Here is a 22,880-nt window from a genome sequence, read left to right on the forward strand (position 1 = left end):
CCCGGAGCGGGCGGGGGGCGGGGCGTGTCCGGGGCGTGTCCGGGGCGTGGCGTGCGGGGCGGGGGGCGTGGCGGGGCGGGGGGTGTTATCTCCGCCCGCGCCGCCCGCGCGCCCCCCCGCCGCCCCAGCCCGGCAGCAGCGCTCAGGGCAGGAGCCGCCGGCACTGCCGCCCGCCGCCATGGGGGTGGAAGGCTGCACCAAGTGCATCAAATACCTCCTCTTCGTCTTCAACTTCATCTTCTGGGTGAGCCCCGGGCAGCGGGGGGGGGGTGGGGGGGGCCGAGCCGCCCCTGCCCTTTAAATAACGGGGCTCCAATATGGCTCGCCAGGCTGCGCCTGCTTTTAACCTCTTTCCCGTCCCTTCCCCCCGCGTTGAGACTCGCTGCCTGGGATGTGCCTTGGGGCTTGCTTTTTTTCAAGGGGGGGCGGCGCCGCTCGTCCTTTGCGCTTTTTTTGTGCGTGCGCGTATATGTTTATTTATTTGCAGATGTACCCCTATTTATAGATCTGTATTTTGTGGAGACGGAGAAAGATGTTTGTGTGCGCCCTTTCGGAGCAGGAGCGCCGGGGGTGCCTTGCTCCCGGGCAGGGGGGACAGAGCTGGGGGGTGGGGGGGCCGCAGGGGGTCGGTGTCCCCCCCCCCCCCCCCCCCGAGGGGTGCTGCTCCCCAACCCCCTGTTGCTGAGGGTCTGCCCTGGGCAAAGCGGCGTTCCGCAGCCAGCCGAGGAGGGAGGGAGGGAGGGAGGAGAGGTGCTGGCCCAGCCGTCTGCTGCAGAGGAGCCGGGGAGGAGAGGGTGCTCCAAAAAATATGGGCGGCCGACGCTGGATTTGCTCTCCCCAGCCCAAGAGCTGGCAGGGAGCGGCTGGGGCTCGACGGCCCTGGCGTCGCGTCGGGACCGGCCTCGACGCCCGCGCTCGGGTCGTGCCCGAGCTGGGCACCGCTGCCTCCGCTGCCGGGGAAGTTATTTTAGGATGCAGATTCTACCCAGGCCGCAGAGGTTGCCTTTCCTGAGAAAGTTTCCCATGAAATAATCCATCCAGACGTGCGGCTAATTTAGCAAAACGCGGCATATCCCCGTTTCCCTGCAAACCAGGCTTGTCCTGGTTAGAAACACCCTCCGGCAGCGAGGGGCTGGCATGGCGAGAAACGCTCTCTCCCCGCTCCTGCGCCTGGGAGCAATGAAATGTGCCCCAGCAGGCTGCATTATTTTTTTAAATAGCCTATTTTCCATTCCCCAAAATGCTGTTTTTCTTGCAAGCAAGCCCAGCCCCACCCCGCAGAGGCAAGGCACCGCTTGCTGAGCGTCGGCTGCGCGGTCAGGATGCGCCCCTTGTCTGACACCCTGCTCTGTCGTTGGGGAATTTGGGGGTTTTCTTAACATTTTCTTGCAGCGGCGAACGCAGCGAGGAGAGCTGGAGAGGCGGGGAGGGGAGCGATGCCTTCCAGAGTAAACCCTGCCTCGGCACCGGGAGCGGCTCTGCCTGGCTGGAGCCTGCTGCCTTCTCCGCAGGGGTGCACGGTGAAGGTCTTGGGGTGGGGGGTGTCCCCACTTCTGGGAGGTGTAGGGCTTAACCGTTGCGTGAGAGCGGGCGCTGTCAAATCCGGCCTGATTTCAGGCCTCTTCCCCTTGTTTCTGGGTATAACACTGACCAAGGGAGAGATGACGAGCTCTGACGACAGCGGTGTTAATTGATACCTGATGCGCTGCCAGCTGCAAGACGAATGCGGGACGGTCCTGGGGTTTGGCTTTTTTAACCTCTTCCTCCACCCTTAAAAAGGCAGGACAGAGGCGGGTAGGCTTTTTTCTGAAGCGTTGTTCCTTCCGAGTTATCGCGCTTCTCCCGGGGCTTTTTCTTCCCTTCTGGTCCCAATTTCCTGCCATTCTTGTCGCTGAAGCCGCCGGGTGTGGATGCGAGGGAGGAAGGGTCTCCTGGGCGGCAGGAAGGATGCCGGGGGCTCTGCACGGCCGCCGCTTCTGAGCAAGCTCGCTCGCTCACCCCAATCTGCGTTTGCAAACCAGCTTATCTTTTATAAATGGGTATTTTGCTTCCCAGAGGAACAGCCGAGCCGTTTAATTTCCCTGTTAGGACTTCTGATGCCTTGCCCTATGTCTCAGAGGGAGCCTGATGCCTGCTCCCCATGAGCATTGAGGGGGCAGATGCTCCAGCCCCTCCCAAGGAGGGGTGCTTGTGAGCTGGGACCCACCGGCTCCCCAGAACACCCCCCAGCGCTGGGCTTGCCCTAGAACCACCTCCTGTGCAGATGGGAGGCCAGGGCTTCGTTAGAATTAATGATGCTTTCTGTGAGGCTGGCCAGCTGAAGCGGGGTTGAACACCAGGTCTTTATGGTTTTCAAGCCCTTTTGTGTTGTTTTTTAAACCGGTAGTCGAGGGGACTTTTAGGTTTACTACCAAGCAAAGGCGGTTAGCAGCCAACCTTGCATTCCCAGCTGGGGAGGGGTGCCTCGCTTGCCACCAAAGCGTGAAGTTCCTTTTCAGGAGGAGGCGTTTAAAGGCTGGATGAGGTGCTGAGCACCCTTGCTGCAGGGTGGCTGTGTTGGGACCCCAGCTCTGACCCCAGGGAGGTGCGAGACGGGGCATTCACAGCCTTGTGGTCCTGCCAGCTGGTTAGCATGCAAGGGCTGCTGGGCTTCTCGTGCTCATTTGCTTACCATTTGCCTTGTGCCCGGCCAAGGTCGGGCGCTGTTGATGAAAACAAGCAGGAGACGGAGCCCAAAGTTTGGCAGGCACCACATCGTGCTGCACGGGAGCTTGCTCCGGCACCCAAGGGGAAGAAAGGAAGCAATTCTCAGCCTTAATGGTGTTAACAAATAAAAAAGAAACTCCGATAACTTTTTAAAGTAGCCCTGCCGTCCTGTCGGAATGTAAATAAACTGACACCCCTCTGGCTTTCCCCCCCTTCCTTCCCCTGGCAGTGCAGGGGGAGTTTCACAAAGCTGCTGTGTTGAAAAGCAAAAGGAAAAGGTGGCTTGGCTGCCAGCTCCCTGGGGCGCCTTGGCAGTCCTCTCTGCCCGAGATGTTTCGGGTTTATTTTATTTTTTGGGGGTTGTTTTCCTTTGCGCATGCATTTTTGAGAAGAAGATGCCAGGGTTATGTGCTTGGTCCAGGGTGGCTCTTGAGGAGGGAGCAGCAGCCGCTGCACGGACCGTGCGTACAAACGGGTGCCCGTCCCGGGAGGGGAAGGGTCCCTGTGTGTTTCACAGTGGCGTCCACCTACCAAAGCGGTGGAGGCGGCCACGGGCAGCACCTGGGAACCTCACCCAGTTAGTAGAACACGGGGCTGGTGAGACAAAAGCTTTTGCTGTGCTGCAAACTTGTCCTGAAACCTTAGGGTGGCCAGCGGCAAGGGGATGCTCTGCTTCCCTGGCCTGCGAGAGGGAGCAGCACCAGTACGCGTTCCTGGGCGGTTTTGCTGGTGTGGCAGGCAGGCCCAGCTCACCTTGCAGCCTGGAGCAGGGCTGGGCTGGGCACACGGCGAGGTGGAGCTGCTTCTCCATCCCAGTCTCAATAGACAGTCGGACTTTGACTGTTCTCCTGAATTATCCAAATCCGATAGCAAAGCTCAGTGCATGGGGCTGAACTGACCACTGCTGCAAAGAGTCCCTGGAGAGGCCAAAGGAAGCCGGAGAGCTATTTTAAAATGTAATTAAACATAACCAAGGAGAAATTGGCTTGCTTGGAGAAGGATCGCCCAGCTTATTAGCTAATACAGCCTGTGGCAGCCTTCCAGGTCTAGAGCACTGCTGACTGCCCTACCAGAGAGTTGCCCAATTAAAAGGAAGAGCTTACTCCTAATGCTGTTTTCCAGGTACTGCGTAACTCTTCCCTTGCTTGTGTTGAGGAGATGTGGTGTAGTTGGGGTGCAAAGCGGAGGAAGGGCAAGAGCAGAGGGAAGGCGGAGGTGAAAGTCTGTCTCGAGAGTGGTGATCGGAAGGGAAGTGGGGTGGAGGAGTCAAGTATTTTCTTGTGCAACACTGGAAAATCTGTCGGCTGTCCCCTGGAGTCCACAAAGCATGCACAAAAATACTTGGCTTTGGTGACGAGAGGTGACGGGGAGGGAGGTGGCAGTTCTCTGTGGCGGTGGTCCCACAGCGACAACTCCGCCGAGCGGCTCGTGACCCTCCCGATGTGACGAGGAGGGTGGCTGGGTCCTGCTCTTCACAGGTTTAAACCCAGAATGGGAGAGCTGGTGGCTCATGTGGCGTGCAGCTCTGAACCACGGGTTTGGAATAACTCTCTGGACTAACAAAGTAGCTTGCATTTTGTTCTGGGTGCGGGCTCGCACTGAGCACTGCTGAAACGGTACTAGCGATAGCAGCTAGCAGGCTGCTCTGCTGCGGAGCGCGGGGTTTGGTTTGGTTATTGGTCTCCTTGGGAATCACAGAGAGCCTTGCGAGCGGCAAGGATGTGATGCTGGCCCAGCATCTTCTTCTACCGACTTGGGTTTGATATCCTGGGACAATGTACACGCAAGCGTATTTCCACGTGTGTTTGACCCTGCAGCTACTTAATGCTGTCTTTGAAGGGCAAGGGAGAGGTTTTCTTAGCAGGCTCAGGATCTGGACCCAAGTTTTCCTGCTGATGGCTCTCTGGGATGTGTTTCGGTGCTCTCTGTCAAGTGAACAGCGTCCTACCATCACCTACGAAACCTCTTCTGAAGTCTCTGCATGCAGAAGGTCATTTAAGCAGGTCTTTTGAAGAGACCGGTGCCCTGCCCGATGGGGGTACCCGATTTCAGTTAATGGGCTGAGCTGCAGTTGCAAGGAGGGAGCATCGCTGGCAGCTGGAGGGGGATTGCTCTGTTTTCCCGAGGTTATTCTTCTATCAACCACCGTAATGCTCGTCTCCTGCAAGAGCATTAACCCATGTACAATGCCTTGAGAAACACTTTGATCCTGTGTTGTGCAAGTGTCTTTCACTGTATTATTAAAAAGGGAAAGCAGTTGTATTACCATTGTAGTTAAATGCTTATGTATGGGGCCAAATTAATTTTAAAGCAGTATCTGAAATTGTTTTCCTCTCTGCCAAGGGCGATCAAACCCTGCTGGTAGATGTCAATGTATAGTGATACTTCTGTCCGCAGTGGGGATCAGGCTGCGGCAGGCGATGAGCAGCCTGCAGGCTCGGTGCTCCCTGTCGGAGGACCCCACTCCTGGATTTTGATGCCATATTCCCACTCTCCTCCCATCCATCAAGCTCTGTTTGGCCTCTGGCATGCCGCTCCTCCGGGAGCATTCCTCCGGAGCTTGTTTTGAAGAGCCCTGCAGTGTTGTAGGGCTGGTAACTATAGGCACCAGTGGAGAATTTCACCCCGGCCGGCAGCTCTATTAATAGCCGCTGCTGGGAGTGGAGCGCAGGCTGCAGGCTGCCTTCGTCCTCCTGCCTGTCGAGCACGGGGCTCTTCCCAAACGCCCTTTCTGCGCCTCCTGGGCAGGCCGTGCCTGCAAACTTGCAGCCTGACCTTCGGCGGCTGTCAAGCGTGATCGCCGCAGAAGGCAGCGGAAAGACGGCGCCTGCGCTCTCCGAGAAGAGTCCTCGCTGCAGTTTGAAAGTGCCTGCGCCGAGCTTGGTGGAGAAGCTTTTACGTTGTCTGGCCATCAAACTGCAGCCGCGTTTGTCTGATTTAGGTCGCTTCCCCTGCTTGTGCTGCCCCCCAAAAGTCTTGCGAGGGTCCTGACGTGTTGGTGCTACCCTGACAAGCAGTGTGGGGGTGACCTGTAGCGCTTCTTGCCTTAAAATTTGAAGTGAATTTTTGGCATGAAGTCCCGCCATTGTAACGTGAAGACCGTCGCAGGATCAAACCAAAGATCTCGGGTTCGTGGGCTGCTGTTCGGCTGTCAGCCCCTTGCTGCACCCCGAGCCCCTTCAGCACTTCCACGGGACGCATCTATTTGCAGTAGAAAGGAAATTCAGATTTCTCTTCCCGGGAAGCGAGGTGCAGGGGGCGGGCAGGCTTGGCACTGCCTCTACGTGGGTGCCTGCCACCAAGGGTCGTGTGTTCCTCTCCTGCCCACCTCGGTCCTCGAGATGGTAGTGCAGAACCTGTTAGGTCCTAGTACGCATCTTGCAAGGGCTTGTATCGCCCTTCCAAAGGTAATTTTCATCAAGTTACGAATCTCTAGCTACTCGCTTTTCCCCCCACTCATGCTGGGTGCAGTGACAGAGTGATGTTTCGATATTTATGCTGTGCATGCTGGAGAACAGGGTATCTGCTGCTCCACCTAGAGACCGACAAATGACCTGGGAGCAAAGCATTCCACCCCAAATTAGCAATACATTCCTGGCTGCACGATGGGCTTCTTCCATGGCAAGATGCTTCACCTTTGGCAAGCTGTTTCATCCTTCTGTGCCCTGGTTCCCCGCACCTAAAAGGAGGGGGATTCGGTCTTACTCTGTCTCGGCCGCTTTGCAGGTTGTGCTGGAGAGGAGCCGTGGGGAGCCCCGGCTGGGCTCCCCGCGTGGGGTCCGGGTGCCATCCCCCCAAAGGGCTCAGCTTCCAGGCAACGTAAGGGAAACCGCAAGCCTGTGCAGAGTGAAAACCTGTTAAAAAAATCTCAAACTGTCTACCTGAATCATAAACCAGCTAAAATCCATTAAGCTTTCTTGGCAGCATCCTGCTTCTTGTAAGTAACTGTGGTATTTCCCAGGCGTCGCGGCGTGGGCTCCGCCGCCGGCGTTTTTGCAGCAAGGCAGGAGCTTCTCGCGGCCCCGGAGCCCGTGCGAGGCACAGGCTGGGAAGCGGCGTCCTGGCGGCAGGACCGGCCGTGGCCGCGGGAAGCGGTGCTGCTAAAAATACAGTGTTGGGAAACTGCTGGCACCTCCGCTTCCCTCCTCCGCCAGCTCGAGCTGCAGGATGTCTGCTTCGCTTTGACATGCCCGGCAAGCTGCCCTATGGCCAGGACTGCTGCTTCCTCCTCCTCCTCCTCCTCCTCCTCCTCCCCCTCCCCGCCAGGAAACCTGTTTTGGAGAGGGGCAGAGGGAAGGGAGCGGGAGGAAAAGGGCCGGCGGCAGCGGAAGGGACAGGGGGTGATGCTCGTCCTGCAGTACGCGAGTGTCTGGGGAGCAGCAGGCCAAGGTAGGGGCAGCTTGGATATGGGGTGCCCCACATTAAAGGGGGGAATGGGGCCGTTCCTTGGACCCCTAAATCATGGGCACTTCTCAGGGAGGGGAGGAGCAACTGAGCTGTGAAAGACAGGCTTGTTCACTTGCCCCATAGCTGGATCTGGGAAATTTTAGGGTGAATGGCACATCAGTCAGTGAGGCTCAATCCAAGAGGGAGCCCTGCTACATCCACGGTGGATGGGGCAGCAAACCGGGGTTGCACACCAGCCGTCACCGTGGTGCTCAGACGTGATACCCCATCACGTGGGGTACTACCCCATCACCTCTCAGGGGGCTGGGAGTGCCTTTTTCCTCCCCTAAGCAGCATCCGATGGGGGCTTCCCCCCCCCCCCCCCCCCCCCCCGCCGTGCCAAGCAGGAATCGCATCGCTGCAAAAAAGCAAGCCTTGGGCAAGCAGGATCCAGCTGGAAAAGTCTGGCTGTCTGTGGAAGAAGTAATAAATCTCTGGAAGCTGGAAAACAGCGGTAAAGAGGAAACGCCGGAGCCTGCCGCGCCACCTCTGCTGTGCCGGCGGGCTGCTCGGGGTGCGATCTCCAGGGCTGGCCCTGTCCTGGGGAGCACTAGCGATGCTGTGGGGATACCGTGCCACGGACTGGGTGCCCTTCTAGGCTTGCGGTGGATTTTTGAAGGAGCAGGGAAGATGGAGGAGATGTTATTTTTGTCGAGGGGTTGTTTTCTTTTTGGGTTTTGGGGGGTATGTCTGTGGGTTGGTTTGGGTTTTTTTAATTTAAAGGCATACAAAAGTGCAGGTAGGGGAAGGCAGCAGAATGAGAACTTAAAACACTCCGGAGTAAGGGAAAGCGCAAGGCTGTAAAAGTAGCCAAGAAAGTTAGTGGCGCTTAAAATGCTGGAAAATAATCTGGGCGCTCCCAAGACCGAGCAGTTGCTTGTTTCAGTGGCATCCACCTCTGCAAGCACCTTCACGCCGGCAGGGGAAAGGCCGGCTGGGGAGGTCGGCTTGTGGAAAGCAGATCTAAGAGCAATTCAGTGCTGGTATTGCTGACGCTGCAGCTTTTAGATTACTGCTTTTGTTAAAGTAGTCCCCAAAAGTTTAAATGGAGAGCTGTGCTGGGCACTTGGGGTATATCTGCAACAAGTGGCAGCCCCAGGCTCTGCGACATTGCTGTCTGACTAGCCGGGCGAGCACAGAGCAATGAGGCAACCTGCACGAGATCACGGATACCTGCGGGCTGTGGGGGGGAAAGGGATATTCAGTGTATGAGGATACACAGCCTGGAGACCAGCGTGATGCTGCCATCAGTGGTTGGAGCTCTTCTGGCTCTCGTGTCAGCAAACAGCAGCTCTGTAGGATGGGGAGGGGAGAAAACACTGAGCTTGTATCTGGAACAAGTTGCTGTATTAAAAAGGAGATTATCCCAAGCAAGGTGCAGTGGAAGGCAGGGTTACTGTGGCGAGCCGATGAGGTTTTCTCCATCTTGTCTTTTTTCCTTTGGGAAGAAAGATGCCTTAATTACCTTTTGCGCTCCTTGGTGGTGGAAGGATGTATGGTTTTCATGGAAAAAGTTGCTCATCGTAGCCTAAACCTTGTTTTCATTAGTAAGTGAACGAGGCTTTCTCTTAAGAAATCCAGCTGCTGTTGGATTAAAACTCCCATTTGGAGGTCCTCTGTGCTCTGTTAAAAAAGCAGCTGGAGTCAGCGGTGCGGGAGGGACGTGGGGTGTTCCTGGGGCACATTCGGGCTGAACCCGGGAACGTCTGGAGACGGTTCAGCTGCCTGCCGTAGGCAGACCTCGCCGCTGGGGTGGGTTTGATGAGACGGAAGACTCCCTTCAGCTGACGCTCCCCAATTTAGATTAAGAAATATTTTGAGGATAGCTTGCAGCCTGCTTTCGGTTCTGCGTCGGGTGGTTTAGGGCAGGTTTGACTGGAAAGCAGCTGCTGCTCCTCCTGGTGCTGGCGTCACCCCAGCCTCGCCGCGGGTGGCGGGGGCCGCTGGGGTGGGTGCTGCTGGGTGCCGCAGGCAGCGTGCTGGGGCACGGCAGTGTTTGCTTGCAGAGGGAAAACCAAAGCAAAAAGGGCTGCGGCCTTTTCTTCACCTCTCCCAGCCAGCAGAGAAACCCAAATCTTCCTCGGGATCTGTTCGGCCCTGGGAGCCACCAAGAGACCTTTACTTTAAGAGTGGCACTGATTAATTTAGGGACATTCTCCTTCTCCCAGGAGGATAAACATGGGCTTCGTTAGGCCCTCAGACAATGAACAAGCCATGCCAGGCTGGATTTGGGTAACTTTCTGTGAAGCCACGAGCTGCCTTATTTGGAGCTGGATTTGAGCACGGCCTGGCTTTCATGACTTTTGTCCGTAGCCAGTGTCTGGAGAACCTCGGGCTCTCCCCAGTATAAGAGAGGTGGGGGACTGTGCCAGCGGGGAAGTTGCATTGGTTGCTGTGGGAGAAGTGTTAAAAGCTGATTATTTTGGTGGCAAATTGGGGAAAGGTTTGTAAAAATCTTTCCTCCCTCTCCGGGGAGCTGGTGGGGATTTTCTCCCTCTGGCAAGTGGAAAAGCCCCAAGGTCAGCTTGCCTTGTGAGTTTTGCCCAAATTGTGTGGTTTTGCCCCAGATTCGATGGCGCCCCTGTAAAAGTCTCTTGGCTGGGATTTGCAGAAATGGGCATGGAGGAAAACCACCAGCTGACCCCCCCCCAAGGGGCAACGCTGGACTCCCACCGACAGCCTGTCTCACAGATCCCAGTCCTTGTGTGTTCACCAAGGCTGCGCTTGCACAACTGGAAACTTTTCACTTTTACTGAACAAACGTGCCTTTTTTTTTTTTTTTTTTTTTTTTTATGTGATCTTCGGGGTGCTGCTCATGCCTGTAGCTGACCTGACTCGGATCCTTTTGAAAAAAAAAAATGTGTTTCCGCTTTTGTACTCTTTGGTAGTTATCTTCCCATCTTTAAGATGAATGGCTTTGAGGATTTAGGACACTCAAAGTTGAATTGGCATTTGAACAGGTGCTTCCAGCCTTTTGTAGAAGTGATATTGAATTCTTAAGGGGTTTGGGTTTTTTGTTTTGTTTTTACATGTGTGTTTATTTTTCCTCCCCTCTCCCTCATGGTTTTAAATGGAAGGGGGGGGTGTCATGGAGAACCCGGCAAGTCCTGCTGGAAATGCTCTGGCTCGAGTTCCTCTGAGTGACACCTTCCCCGCTGCAGTACCCAGTACTCCCGATCTGCTCCCGTCCTCCGCTGCCATTCCCAGCCCCTCGCTGAAACAGGAACCAGCGAGGCAGTCGGTCACAAAACTTCCCATTATTTGGACATAAGTATTCCAGCGGTAAGCTGGGTTGATGCTCCGCACGCAGAACATCCCCTCCCGTGTTTGCGGCGTGTTTTTCCCCTTGCCCTGGGGGCTCCGTCCCGTGTCTGTGTGCACACGTGTGCGTGCGAGTGCTCTGCTCGTCCGCTGGACCAGACTGGGTGAGGCAGCGGGTTCAGCCTCATCCGGTCGCAGAGCTGCTTGGCTCTGTTGAGCATCTTCACGGCAGCCTCCAAAAGCGGTGTGGCTGTGCCTTGGCCTGAACCGAGGCTTTTGCTCTGCTTTAATGCCTGTATCGGGACGTTAAGGAAAGCCGTACGTGCCGGATGAGCGCTGGGTCTGCTCAGGTGGAAAGCCTGACCCGGGATGGGAAGTAATGTGCACGTACGTGAGACTGGGGGCAGAGGGAAGACTGATGGTCCCCCCACTTTCTGAGCCGCAGTCTCCCCATCTTTCCCACCCGGTTCTCAGCAGATCAAACAAAACCCAAACCCCTGTGTTTGTACATTGCAGAGAAGCAAAATGGGGTGATAACAGCCCGTTGGGAAAAGGGAGTAATTGGGGCTGATCCTAACTCCTATTGAAAAACTCTCCTGAAAGCCTGAGTCGCACATCTTGTGCTTCTTGTGCAAGGCTGAGCCTTCCATTTTAATGGAGTCATAAAATAGCTTTTGGGAAAGAAACCACCTGCAGGAACTGGAAAGGGCTTTGTGCAGCCCCAGAATGAGGGGTCTTCTGATAAAGCGGGGAAGATCGTGTGGCTTGTGTGGTACGGGCCGCAAAGCACGTTGCAGGGGTGGGACGACGGTTAGGAAGGATGTTCTTGTCTGCGAAAGGAGTAAATAAGAATGTGCAGAAAAACGAGAAGCAAGCCTTCTGCTCCTGCCTGAAAACTGCTGCTCCGGGTCCGGTGCAGCTGGAGCAGTGGGTAATGCCTGCTTCCCTCTGCTTTTTCCCCAGCTGGCCGGAGGCATCATCCTGGGAGTGGCCCTGTGGCTCCGGCATGACTCGCAGACGACGAATATCCTCTACCTGCAGCTGGGGGACAAGCAGGCCCCCAACACCTTCTATGTCGGTAAGTAGGTCTGGGGATGCTGGCGTTGCTGCGTGGGCGGCGTGCCCTGGGGTGGGCTGCAGCGTGCCCAAAAGCAGGGCGGAAGGCTCCGGTGAGCAGCAAGGTCGGACTAAAAATACCTCACGCTCCCCCCGTATTCCCCCCAAAATATCCCCTGCCGTGCCAATCAAGGCATTCATTAAACGTTGGCTGTGGCCCAAGCGCAGACTCCAAAGTCATGGCGGCTAAAAGCGCAAAAAGACGTGTTGCGGCATCGTGGGTTTTCCCCGGTGCCGTTCTCTGCTGCCGTCTCCCCTGGAGCACATTTGGGAAGAGGGGGGACTTCTTGGAAGCGTGTCTCATTTCCTATCCAAAGAGATGTAAAAGTAGCCGACGGAGCGGCTGGCAGTGGAAAGTGAAGCTCGGCGAGCTCATGACTCATGTTCTCCAGGAGGGGCAGGTGGAGCCTCTGTGTGTTATGGTTAAGCTTAGCGTGATTTTTATTAATTTGACAGCATGCTGGCTTGCTGGAAGGTGAAAACACCTATTTTTGCACTGTTCTCCAATGATCCCTCGCAGTTGAGGGGGAGCAGCTTGCAGGAGGGGCTGGCGGCCAGGCAGGGGCTGGCTTGGGAGCACAAGCTGGGGCGAGGACCTGTCTGATCCGATGTCCTGTTCTCACCTGTAGCTGAAATTACCTTCTGGAAAGGGTTTTCCTCTGGTTTTCTCTGCTTGCCCATGAAATGGCATGCCTGAGCCCTCTCCCTGGCTGTGCCTGGTTACAGTAGGTGCTCCCGCTGTAAATAGCAGTGGGTTTTTCTCTCTTGCTGTCTCCCCTCTCCTGCCTCATGCCCAGAGCTGTATTTACAGCATTTCCCCTTTGTAGATTTCAATTTTTAAAAGAGAAAAGGGGAGCTCTCTTAAGAAGTTAAACTCTCTCCTCTCCAGGAGCTCCTTCCTTCTGGGGGCTGACTACCAATGTCTCCCTAGTTAATGCATTTCTCCCAAAACCTGGGGGACCTGGAGCGCGGGGGCCGAGTCCTCCCCTCCCACCTCTTGGGCATCTTTTGCTCTTCCACTCCTTTTTGTTTTGTCTCTGTCCTTGGCCTTTGCTATTTAGAAGACGATGGGGAACAGGCCGTGAGTCCCACCGCCACGCTGGCTTTCTGACACCCGTGAACGGCCCATGGTTTGAGGCTGGCTGTCTTTTTAAAGTTATATTCAGCAACAGATCAGCCTGGATTCCTTCTGGCAGCTGTAATTTCCATGCAGTAATAACGGCAGAGCATTTCTTTCAGCTGCTGCCTCTCCCAGCCAGCCCTCTGGAGTCTGAAGACTGGGATTTCTTTTTGCTTCCCCCTCCCCCGCTTTTTTTTTTTGCCCCACTACAACTGATACTCCCTCCTTTTTCTCGTCTGGCATCCAACATACACATGCACACGATGTTCCTGCTCCTGAAGCAGGAACCTCTCTGGGGTTGGCCTCCAGAGCTGTTTTTTTTGGTTTGGTTGTTTCGGGATTTTTTGTTGGGCTTTTTTTGTTGTTGGTTTTTGTTTTGTTTTGGGTTTTTTTTTTCCCTTCCTTGCAAACCACTTTTTGGTGTCTGGCATGGGACACCAGTCCTGGGATCTGTCAGGAGGCTTTTCAAGGCTGGGCAGGCTTTGGCGCAGTGCTGCAGAACAGGGGAAAGAAGTAAAAACTGTCGGAGGAAGAAAACTTGCACCGTGGGGTTTGTACTTAGTGAGGAGGGGGAGTGGGAAAGCAGCACTTTGGTGTCTCCTGGTTTCTCTCTGTGTCCTTTCCCCTGCCCCAAAGTTGGAGCTGCTTTGTTAAAGGTTGTTTTCCCACGGTGTCTGTGTGTTACGGCAGAGGAAGAACAATTAACGCAGCCGGCTGGTGTGTGGGATTTGATGGCAATGGGGAAGTGGGAGAAGGAGGATGTGGGGAGCAGGGCAGCTAGCAGGGTACCAGGTGCGATGCTGATCTGCCTTCAGGCTGCTGCAGGAGCAGGAGGGCAGCGGTCCTTGCTCTCCGCTTCCCCTGCAGCCGGAGCGGACGGCTGCAGCAGCCCCTCTTGCAGCTCCCGTGGGCGCAGGCAACTGCAACTGTTCCCCCGCTCACCTCTGCCGCCTGTGAGGAGGGAGCTCCTGGGTCAGGGTTTCCCACAAGCGGAACCCTCTCGCTCCCCAGCCCCGGCATTTTGGCACTGCATCCAGCGAGTTGTCTTGTGGGCTGGCTTGGGAGGTTTTTAAACGAGCTTTTGTTCACGGGCTTTTCCTCAGCACGGCTCGCAAACCGTCTGATCCCCTAACGGCTTGTTGCAGGCTTGGCTTTTGGAACTTCCATTTTGGCTGTGGACCCAACGCTCCAGCAAATGACAAGTTAACTGCTTCAGCACTGTAAAGACCAAGTGGTACCAGGGGTGAGGATACCTAGAGCATCGTAGTTTCATGCTTGTGTGACTATAAAGGAAAACACTTGCTCTTCATTTGAGCTAGGCTTATGGTCTAATATGCATTTATTTGCTTTATTTGTAGTTGGAAAAACTAAAATCCTTCTTGCCCTTGCATAACACTGTGTCTGAAGTGCTCTGCGTGTCTGGAGGCTGGGCAAGGTGCTGGTAGCAGATCGGAGAACATCCTTCTAGATAACTAGAGGCATTGATAAGTTGGATGCTAACAACTGGTTAACCACTTCTTACATTTTTATTGACCCTACACATAAAGAACCATTTTTAAAAAAAACCCAAAACTGTGACTCAATGAGTTATGAGAGCCAGTGGGAAAAGGCTGAGCTGGTCCATCTCTGTGGATACCGGTACAAACTGGAGCAGTCTGATCTCTCCACAATAAGTTGGTGCTGTGGTGTCAGTGGTTTTAAGAGCCCTTGGGGATCTCGAAGAGGCAAGTGACACTGAACTTGCTGCTTTTGCCCCATCTCAGTGGGGTGGTAGTGAAGAGAATGGGACAGGGGAAAGCCAGGTTCCCCATCCCCCAAGGATTTGGTTATGTGATACCCGGAGATGGCTGCTGCGGGCGAAATGCTGTCAGCAGGGTGGGGACAAAAGCCTCGGCCCTTGTTTGCCTTAAATCCCCACTCCTGGATATCCCATTTGCCCCCTTGCTGGGCTGCCTGTGCGCTGGGAGCAGCGCCGGGCACTCATCCCTGCTGCCCGCCCTTCCCACGCTGTCCCCGAAGCTGCCCGGTGAGGAGCGGAGCGCGGAATCCGGATGGTCTCGGCTTCACTCTCGCCTGCCAGATCCAAAATAGGAAATCTGCCTCCAGCTGCTCATAGCAAGTGACAGGGTGACACGACCCGTGGCTCTAATTAGCTCAGCCCTGGGAGCGGGGCCAGCCGCAAGGAAAAGCGCAAAGGCCTCCAGAGCTGGGGTGCGGTTTTCTCTGTACCTTTTGGGGGCGAGCAGGGGGTTGGTTTTGCTTCTGTTCAGGTTTTTTTTGTGTTTCAGTAGTAAATCCTCTGCTGGGCAGCATCTCTTCCCTGGAGCATGGCGGCACTGGTGCTGCTCCGGAGGGGTGGAAGGTTTTGGACAGGCATGCGGTGGTGGGTTAAACTTGGCCACCACCGAGGCTGCTGCTGCTGCTGCTCCCTTTCTCTGCCGTCCTGCTGGGTATCGCTGCCCCAACAGGCAACAGGGTGGGGTTTTGGTTTGGTTTTTTTTTTATTTTGTGTTGGGTTTTTTTTTCCCCCCTAGCAACCAGGCTGATGATGGTGGGTCCGGCTTCCAAGCAGGTCAGGCAGCAAAGCCTGTGGGAGAGTAGGGGGGTGACAGCCAGGGGCAGCAAGGGCTTTGGGCTGATTTTAAGGCCATGAGTCCACCTGGGAAGCGGTGTGTTGCAGTAGCACTGGAGGGGAGACTGGCTAACGGGACTGCAGGCTCTCTAACGAGGTGAATCACAGATGCTCTTCACCATACTGCTCCATACAAATACAATCCAGGATAATGATTTCTGCCCTGGAAATGAGTTCAAGCTGCTTTTCACGCAGACTGGGCTGGAAGAAATGGGCCAGAAAGCACAGGGATGCTTCAAAGTCTTTCTCACAAACAAATACGCATTGGAGTTGAACTGCAATTGCATCTGCATGCTTGTCCTTGAAGTCAGCACGATGCCCATCGCTGGCAAGCTTTTGTAGGTATTCTCAGGTGTTTTGAAAGTACCATCATAAGGCTTTGCTGGCTTCAGGGGGTCTGACCCTCGTGGAGCGAAGAGACTGCCGAGCGGCAGTGCGTACGTGGGTAGGGATCGGGGACGCCTGCCTGGGCTTCCCCAGGGCTTGCCCACTGTCCCTACGGCACATGAGGATGCTTCGGCCGCTCTTGCTGTGGGTCCCAGGTGTGGCCAGCAGCGCAGAGCATCCCGGCACATCATTCAGACAGACTTGTGTTGGCTAAGCAGTCACTGAGGAGCTGTCCCTTCTATTCATAACAGCAGCTTTTTTCTTAGTTAGCCTTTCAGGACTGCCTTGGACAAAAAGAAGTGATGTCCAGGATTTCAGAGGTGCGTTTTTTGTTGCAGAGGAGGTTGCACTAAGCTCTGGTGAGGTGCAAAAGCTCTGGAAGCCAGCAGTGCTGCAGTGGGCGCAGACCTGCTGTGAGCAATGGGGAGTTCTTGGCTTCTCTTCCTGCTCCCATCCTTGTCCCCATCCCTCCAGAAGTATTAGGCATCTTTCAAAGGCGGTGCCAACTTCTCTCTATTGTGGGGTTAGACTCAACAGTAAATCTTTTGCTAAACTAGTTGTGAAAGGGCTAGAGAAGAGCCCAAGAGCCCTGGTCTCTGGGTCCTGTAATAAACACTAGTGAAAAACTGCCTTCTGTTTTGGCGTGAGGTGCTGCAGCGATCCCCGCAGATGCACGCGGCTGGTTCAGCACCGCGCTCCCTCACCCGTTTGTGCTGTACTTCTTCAAGGCTCCATGTGTCGGTGGTCTGCCGGTAGAGACACAAGCTGTGGCCAGGCTTGTGAGCTTGGGAGTGGAAACCAGGGGTTGTGTTTGGCCTTGAACCACAGTGAGCAAAATGGATCACTTAAAAAAACAATATGTATGTGGGGATTTTTTAAAATAGAAGTACATGCACTTTTCTTTCTTGGAAGTAAACTTATTTACAGTTAAGGGCAATTTAATTATTTAATCCCTTAAAGAAAAAAAAGGCTGAGATTTACTGGTTCTAGATTTTCCTCTAATCACTTTCAGATCAACTCCTTCAATAACAGTGGAATTCTTTTTAAAATAGTAGTTGTGAGGCAAAACACTTTGTCAGTACTTCCCTCTAAGTATCTGGCTTACATCATATAGCTGACGATATAAACAATCCTTTTTTTGTGTGTTCTTATCATAGAATTCAATTTCTATTAAAAAAGCAACTTGTATTTAATTGCAATTCAGTCTATGTTCATCGTGACCGACTCCTGCGATTCATTTACTCTGCAGACTAAAATTGGTTATGATGTAAGGCCATAAATTAGTGGCGTTGGGTTATTTTGTGTTCAGATCTGACTACAAATAATGGAGTTGTCCTCCTCCTTTGCCCCCTCCCGTTGGCTCTACTGCTGGGGACCTGCGCCAAAGGTGGCTTCTTGCTCTTCAGAGCTGTTTAAACCCATAGCTCTGATGGTTTTCCTTTGAAAACCTGCCATGTGTTCAGGCATGCAAAGCCCCCAAGAACTCCTCCGGCGGGATTTGGGCTCTGTCAGCGGCTGAGACCCCAGGGCACGTAGAGATGTCCAGAAGTGGCGTTGGCTGGGGCAGCGGAGGGGTGGGCCAGCGTGTTCCAGCCTGGGTCTCCTGTGCCAGACCTGGACCACCATCGTCCATCCCAGTCCTGGAGATATGCAGTAGACGCTCCCAGCTCTTGTGGGTACGCTGACGTTACAAAACTCGAGTCGTCTTCCAGTGTTTCCTGGGTAGGCAGAAGAAATCTGACCGTGGCATCTTTGTGTGGAGTTGTCTTGGGCATGGCTTTGTGCACCCGACGGTGTTGTTTGGGGCTTTCTCCACCTCCCCTTTGCTTTTCTGACAGAGGTGTGTCCTTCGCCGCCTCCTCACCTTGTTCTTGCAGACAAGGGCAGCACGTCTAGCCTTTCATCCCCCGAGGTGAGCCACCAGCCCCAGGAGAGCTCTCCACGCTTTGTGATACTGTTGCTCCATCTGGAAGCCGTTAGCAGCCACAGAGCGGCAATGTTTTTCTTGGGAAAGGGGGTGGAGGGGAGTGGATGGGCTTCCCAGTTGTCGTCTGCCAGCAAACCCTCTCTTTTTCCGCCCCCTCTCTCTCGCCCCACTTCCAAGAAAGCGCTGTCAGGTCTGCTGGGCCAATTCCAAGGGCCAGCTGGACAAAAATATCCAGGAGACCCTCCCTCGCTGGCTGGCTGGAGCAGCCACCCCTTTCCCACCCCTACGCTGTCCTGGAGGGACTTTCCGCTCCCTGCCTGGAGCTTGCTCCCAAGTTGTAAGGAAGCACGTCATGGTCGTGGGGTTTTTTTGGCTATGGAGAGGATGTTCTTCCAGGATTGGTGGTGTGGGGTAGGATGGAGTCTCCCTCCCACCACCATCGGATGGTCCCACCTTTCCCTGCAGCAGGGGTGGTGGTGAGCCCTGTGATGTTCAGCATCTCCAGGCTAGGAGCCGCAGCAGGGTAGGCGCTGGAGCCCTCCCTCCCTCCCTCCCTCCCTCGGAGGCTTGCAAAATTCTTGGATGTGCAGTCTGCCCCCCAGGAGCCTGTCTGTCGGGAGAATAAACATGAAAATCTCTCTTCTTTCTGCTCTCAGCCCCTTTTTAAAGTACATGCCACGGGGAGGGCAGGCACGGCTTGGAGAGCCGCCCGGGCTTCCTGGGAAGCATGGTGTGATGCTGGGGAGGGGGTGTTTTTGGGTTTTGGGTGGTTTTTTTGTTTTTTTGGGGTTTTTTAATTTTTTGTCTTTTGGAAACATTGCCATGGTGACCTGGGGGAAGAGACTGGCTTCCATTAGCTTAACAAGTTAAAGCTGACGGGAGAGGATTGAAGTGGGGGGAGAGGTAGGGCACTGCCCGGGAATGCCCATGCTTGGAGCTGCACAGCATCTCTGATGGGGATGGTGGGGCACGGGAGGAGGGCTGGCCCACTCCCTGCTTGTTTTAGAGGGACTCTGCTGTGCTTGTTCCTCCTTTTCTTTGTTTTTCATCATGTCCTTTTTTTAAGTCTGGTTTTTTCTACTTTTTTTTTTTTTTTTTTTTTTTTTTTTTTTTTTTTTACTTCTCAGCAGGGACAGGACATGGGTTTTACAACCCTGCAGGCAGCAGCTATGCTGCTTTAATCGCAGAGCAAGTATCGACTTTGAATACAACCTTTATTGCTCCCTTCCCTGCTCCCAGAACTGAGCACCCAGCTTCCTACCTGGCCTGGAGGCAAAGGGCCCTCCATGGAGGTATCATCTGCAGGAGCCGGGAGCTAAGCTGGCCTCTTGGCTGCTTTTTTTTTTTCCTTTCCCACCTAGCACCATCCAGAGAGAAGTGCTCAATGACTATCAGTCCCCCGGGTCTGATGTTTGGGGGCCTTCCATGTGGCTAAAGCCTATGGCATGCGCCCTGGTTCAATCAGGGAAATGGGGAGGGTGTTTGGTCCATTGCTGCTGCTTTTCCTGATGCATCATGTCCTGATACTCTTGAGTGAAGAGATCGTATCGCAGTTGCTGTGCTCCTGCTTTGAATTCAGACAGGACCCTGAATCTCTCCGTAATGAGGAGGTGAAGCTAAGACTGGTTGGCCCTCTTTCCTAAAGCTTTCTGTTTTAAGGCTCCATCTCAAAAGGAGATAGAGGACTCCAGGCAATATTGACATCACTTGTCTCTGCAAGTCCTCCTGTGATGTCCCCAGCTCCAAGATGCGGGTTCTGTGGCTCACAGCTTGCTTTCACGGGCGGCTGGTTCACATGGCAGTTTTAGCAACCTTGCTTACTGCTGCCTTACCTGAGAACTGTGCCGTAAGGTTAAAAATCACACTGTAGCGTTGCTCAAAGATGTGGAGGCATGTTGGTACCATGAACACCTATAAACGATTTGCTCGCTGTAACTGTTGCTACAGCTCGGGCTATTCCCAGGGTTATCTACCGCTGCCGTTGGAGGGAGCAGCGTGACTGTAGGCACTGCGGTTTGCATTTTCTACCGCCCTGATTTTATTTTTTCTTTATGGCAAGCAGCATTTCTGGTTTTAAAACCCCTGAGAAAGCTGCAATACAAACGAGCTGGGAAGCGGCATGTGAAAGGCAGATGGAGCCTTGCTCGTGCAGAATTGTGCCAGTTCGGGTCCAGCCCTGAAGGAGCAGATGCTGCTTTGGTGAAGAGTTTCTCATCCAGGACAGGCTAGCAGGAGTTAATTCCTTCTCTGATGCTTACATAGTGAGGAGGCTTGTGCTGGGGGGGAGTCTCCTCTGACTTTAAGGATAATGTGCCATTCAGGATGGGGATGACAGGTGCCTTGCTCACAGACACGGAGCCCAAAACCACGCTGGCCGTCAGCCTTGCCGTCTGCCAGGAATGAAAGCTAAGATCTGTCAGGCTGCTTTCTGGGAAAAAGGCTTGGTCGTTCCCAGCTGGGCTGTGATTGCTGTGAAATAGCCCCCCAGCTGCCTGGCACCCCATCTGGAGACAGAGACCCTCCCATCAGCCCCATCCCTTGAAGGGAAGGATGGGTGTGGGAAAACAAACACCATCCAAGCATGTGGTTGGGTGCTTTGGTTGCCTTCGTTTGCTTTTGCAGCCTTCAGCGTGGCATTTCCGTGGAGAAACACCGCTAGCACTCATCGTACAAGATGCTATTGTTGCATTAAATATTTTGTGCTTGTTTTTAAATAAACTCCGGAGCAGAGTCCCGCTCCGTTGCCTCCCAGGAGGCTGTAGTGCTCTGGCCCTCGGTAACGAAAGGCGACTCCATAACGGCCACTTGTTTGTGCCTGGGAATGAAGCTGGCCTTTATCCCAAAAGCCTTCCAGGGTTTTTTGTGGTTTTCTGAGCTCAGGCCAGTCATCGCCGCCCTCTCCCCTGCCTGGCTGCGCGTTCCTGCTGCTCCCACCCCACCCGTCGCGTCCGCTGGGCTCCGGTCAGGAAGCCGCATGTGGTGCACGTCTTCTTCCCTTCCCTCCTTTACTTCTTGCTGTTTGCTTGCTTGACAGCGGCACTGGCTCTGGTGAGGAATTGGCGAAGCACGAGCGAGGAGAGAAGCGGGAAGCCAGGACCTTGCTTGTCTGTCCGAGGTCTGGACAGCCTGTCTGGGGTGGGAGTTCAGCAGGTTGGGTTTGGTCTTCTCCTTTTGAAGCTGCACAAATCCCAGCAAGCAGCAAGGACAGAGGCCTCCGGAAGACTTCTATAAAATGGCAAATGTCTCTGTTCCCTCTTAGTCTCAGCTGAGGTTCTCGCTGGGCTTTTACCTCCTATTGCTATTTTCAGAGCAAAATTTTCCTAGCCACCAGTGGCTCTTACCTTTTCCTGAGATCTCAAGATAAGACAGACATTTTTTTACAGCGAGAACAATCATTCACTGAAACAACCTCCCCAGGGCTGTGGTAGAGTCCCCATTGCTGGACATTTTCAAGATCTAACTGGACAGGGTGCTAGATAGTCTCCTCTAGGCTCCCTTTCTCACAAAAGGTTGGACCAGATGATCTTTCAAGGTCACTTTCCACCTGGGCTGCTCTGTGATTCTGGCTACACTTGTTTAACTTGGAAGTTGCCTTTAGTGTTTATTTTGAAGAATTTGAGAATAAAATCTTCTGTCCACCCGTGGGAGTGACCTGGTCGTTGGAGTCCCTGCAGCATCACACTCCTTGGTCTCCAGATGTGCTGCATCTGCTTGTTACTCATCTACTGGGGTGGTTAGCATGATTGGTGACTTCTTGGACATCGAAAAGACTTGCCCCCCAGGCCAGCTTTGTCTTCTCTCTGCTGACCTAATGGGAGGAGAAGTCAGAAGCTGCTGCACTCAGGGATGAGCAAAGTTGATTTCCCCAGAGGGACTTGTGGTGAGGACTCTCCAGTGGAGCCGCCCAAGGCTGTAAGATGGAGAAACCTGACACAGTTTGGGTTGAAAAACCTAAACCAGCAGCATCGCTGGTACAAGCTGGAGTGGTGAGGGCTGCTTCTTGGGCATTAGCAGATTCTGGTGACAATAAGCAGACCTTTTTTTGAGAGACTGCTACTGATACGCCGTTGTTTGTGAAACAGCAGTTATGTAGCATCCGAAAATCTCCATCAGCCTCTCTGGAGCTTGGCGGGTGTCCAGCAGACAGCCTTCATTTTACAGGATACGCTCCTGCCTCCCCATCATCCCCGGCTCCTTTGGGGCCCCTCTGCCCTGCGCACCCCAGCCCGCTGCTCGCCGTGCCGGCTCTCCACCTGGCTGCCACCGCCGCTCCGCCTCGCGTCATCTCCAGCCGTTGGGATAAAATCACCTCGCGCTACTTCAGAAAGCCCCAAAACTTTTAACTGCTGGCCTTTCCTTTCCACAAATTCTCCAGCGGGGCTTCTTTTGCTTGTTTTTTCCCCTCTCGACACCTTCAAGCAAGGAGGCGTCCCATCCCCCGTTAGGGAGCTTCAACAACCCAATTGCCTGTTGGGTTTTTGGGGCTCCCGGGCGCTGCTGAAGCCCCTTTGATATGCATCGGGAGGTGCAACCTGTGCTTTTTGGGGTTTTTTTTCTCCTTTTGCTGGCGGTGTCACCGTGAGGATGTCGGTGTCGCCGGCCACGGATGCCGCCTGGTTTTGTGAAGAGGGGCTTCCTGCGGGGTCAGCGCGCTCCATTGTGCCGGCGCTTCCCTTGCAGCTGGCTTCCTCCCTCCTGCGGCACCTAAATATAGCGGGAGGCATTGTGCGAGCGCAGTGCCGGTGAGGAACGCCGTCCGGACGGTCCCAGCGCCGGGGCTGCCGGGCAGCGTTTCCGTCGCCGCCGCCTCTCGCTGAGTTGGCCCTTGGCGTTGGCGCTTGCGTTGTCTGGGTGGTGATGGCTTTTCTTTTAAAGGGGGAAGAAGCGGGAGCCGAAGCTGACCCTTTCCCAAGTTTGATGTGTCCGTAAGGGGATTTTAAACACGTCGAGACCGTTATTACGTATCTGGTTTTTTAAAGAAAGGTTTAACTTGGCTTAACTCTCCATGCCCTTTAGACTTTGCACTTTAATTATCATAAGATTGTTTAAAAGCTACAAAGATAAGAAAAACCTTAAACGTGACAGGCATGTACAAGCAGTTGTAATCTCAAGCTCTGTTTATACGTTAGTGCTTTCCTAAAGGGGAGTGGACAAGCTGATTAATAACTATAAAAACATTTTGACTCATAGCAGAAGAAAACATTTCGTTGAAGGGGTGTGTCTCCCAAGAACTAGAAAGATTCACTGTATTGCTGTTACCTCTGGGATGCCCCATGTACATTTAT

The 22,880-nt window shown here is 54.1% G+C and overlaps 1 protein-coding gene across 2 annotated transcripts in view; it reads left to right on the forward strand.

Annotated features, from left to right (window-relative positions):
- The window catches only part of CD81 (CD81 molecule), a 42,098-nt gene that overhangs the window by 6,473 nt on the left and 12,745 nt on the right, over positions 1 to 22,880 (forward strand). The window contains exons 1-2 of one of the 2 annotated variants that reach the window (XM_049821118.1): positions 120 to 244; positions 11,377 to 11,491. In XM_049821118.1, the coding sequence (XP_049677075.1) occupies positions 179 to 244; positions 11,377 to 11,491 (181 nt within the window). In that variant the 5' untranslated portion in view covers positions 120 to 178. Of the gene's footprint in view, positions 1 to 119; positions 245 to 11,376; positions 11,492 to 22,880 lie in introns of those variants that run through there. The other variant, XM_049821120.1, reaches the window with a different exon arrangement.

The sequence above is a fragment of the Accipiter gentilis genome, chromosome 17 (assembly GCF_929443795.1).
Source record: "Accipiter gentilis chromosome 17, bAccGen1.1, whole genome shotgun sequence".
Lineage (NCBI taxonomy): Eukaryota > Metazoa > Chordata > Aves > Accipitriformes > Accipitridae > Astur > Astur gentilis.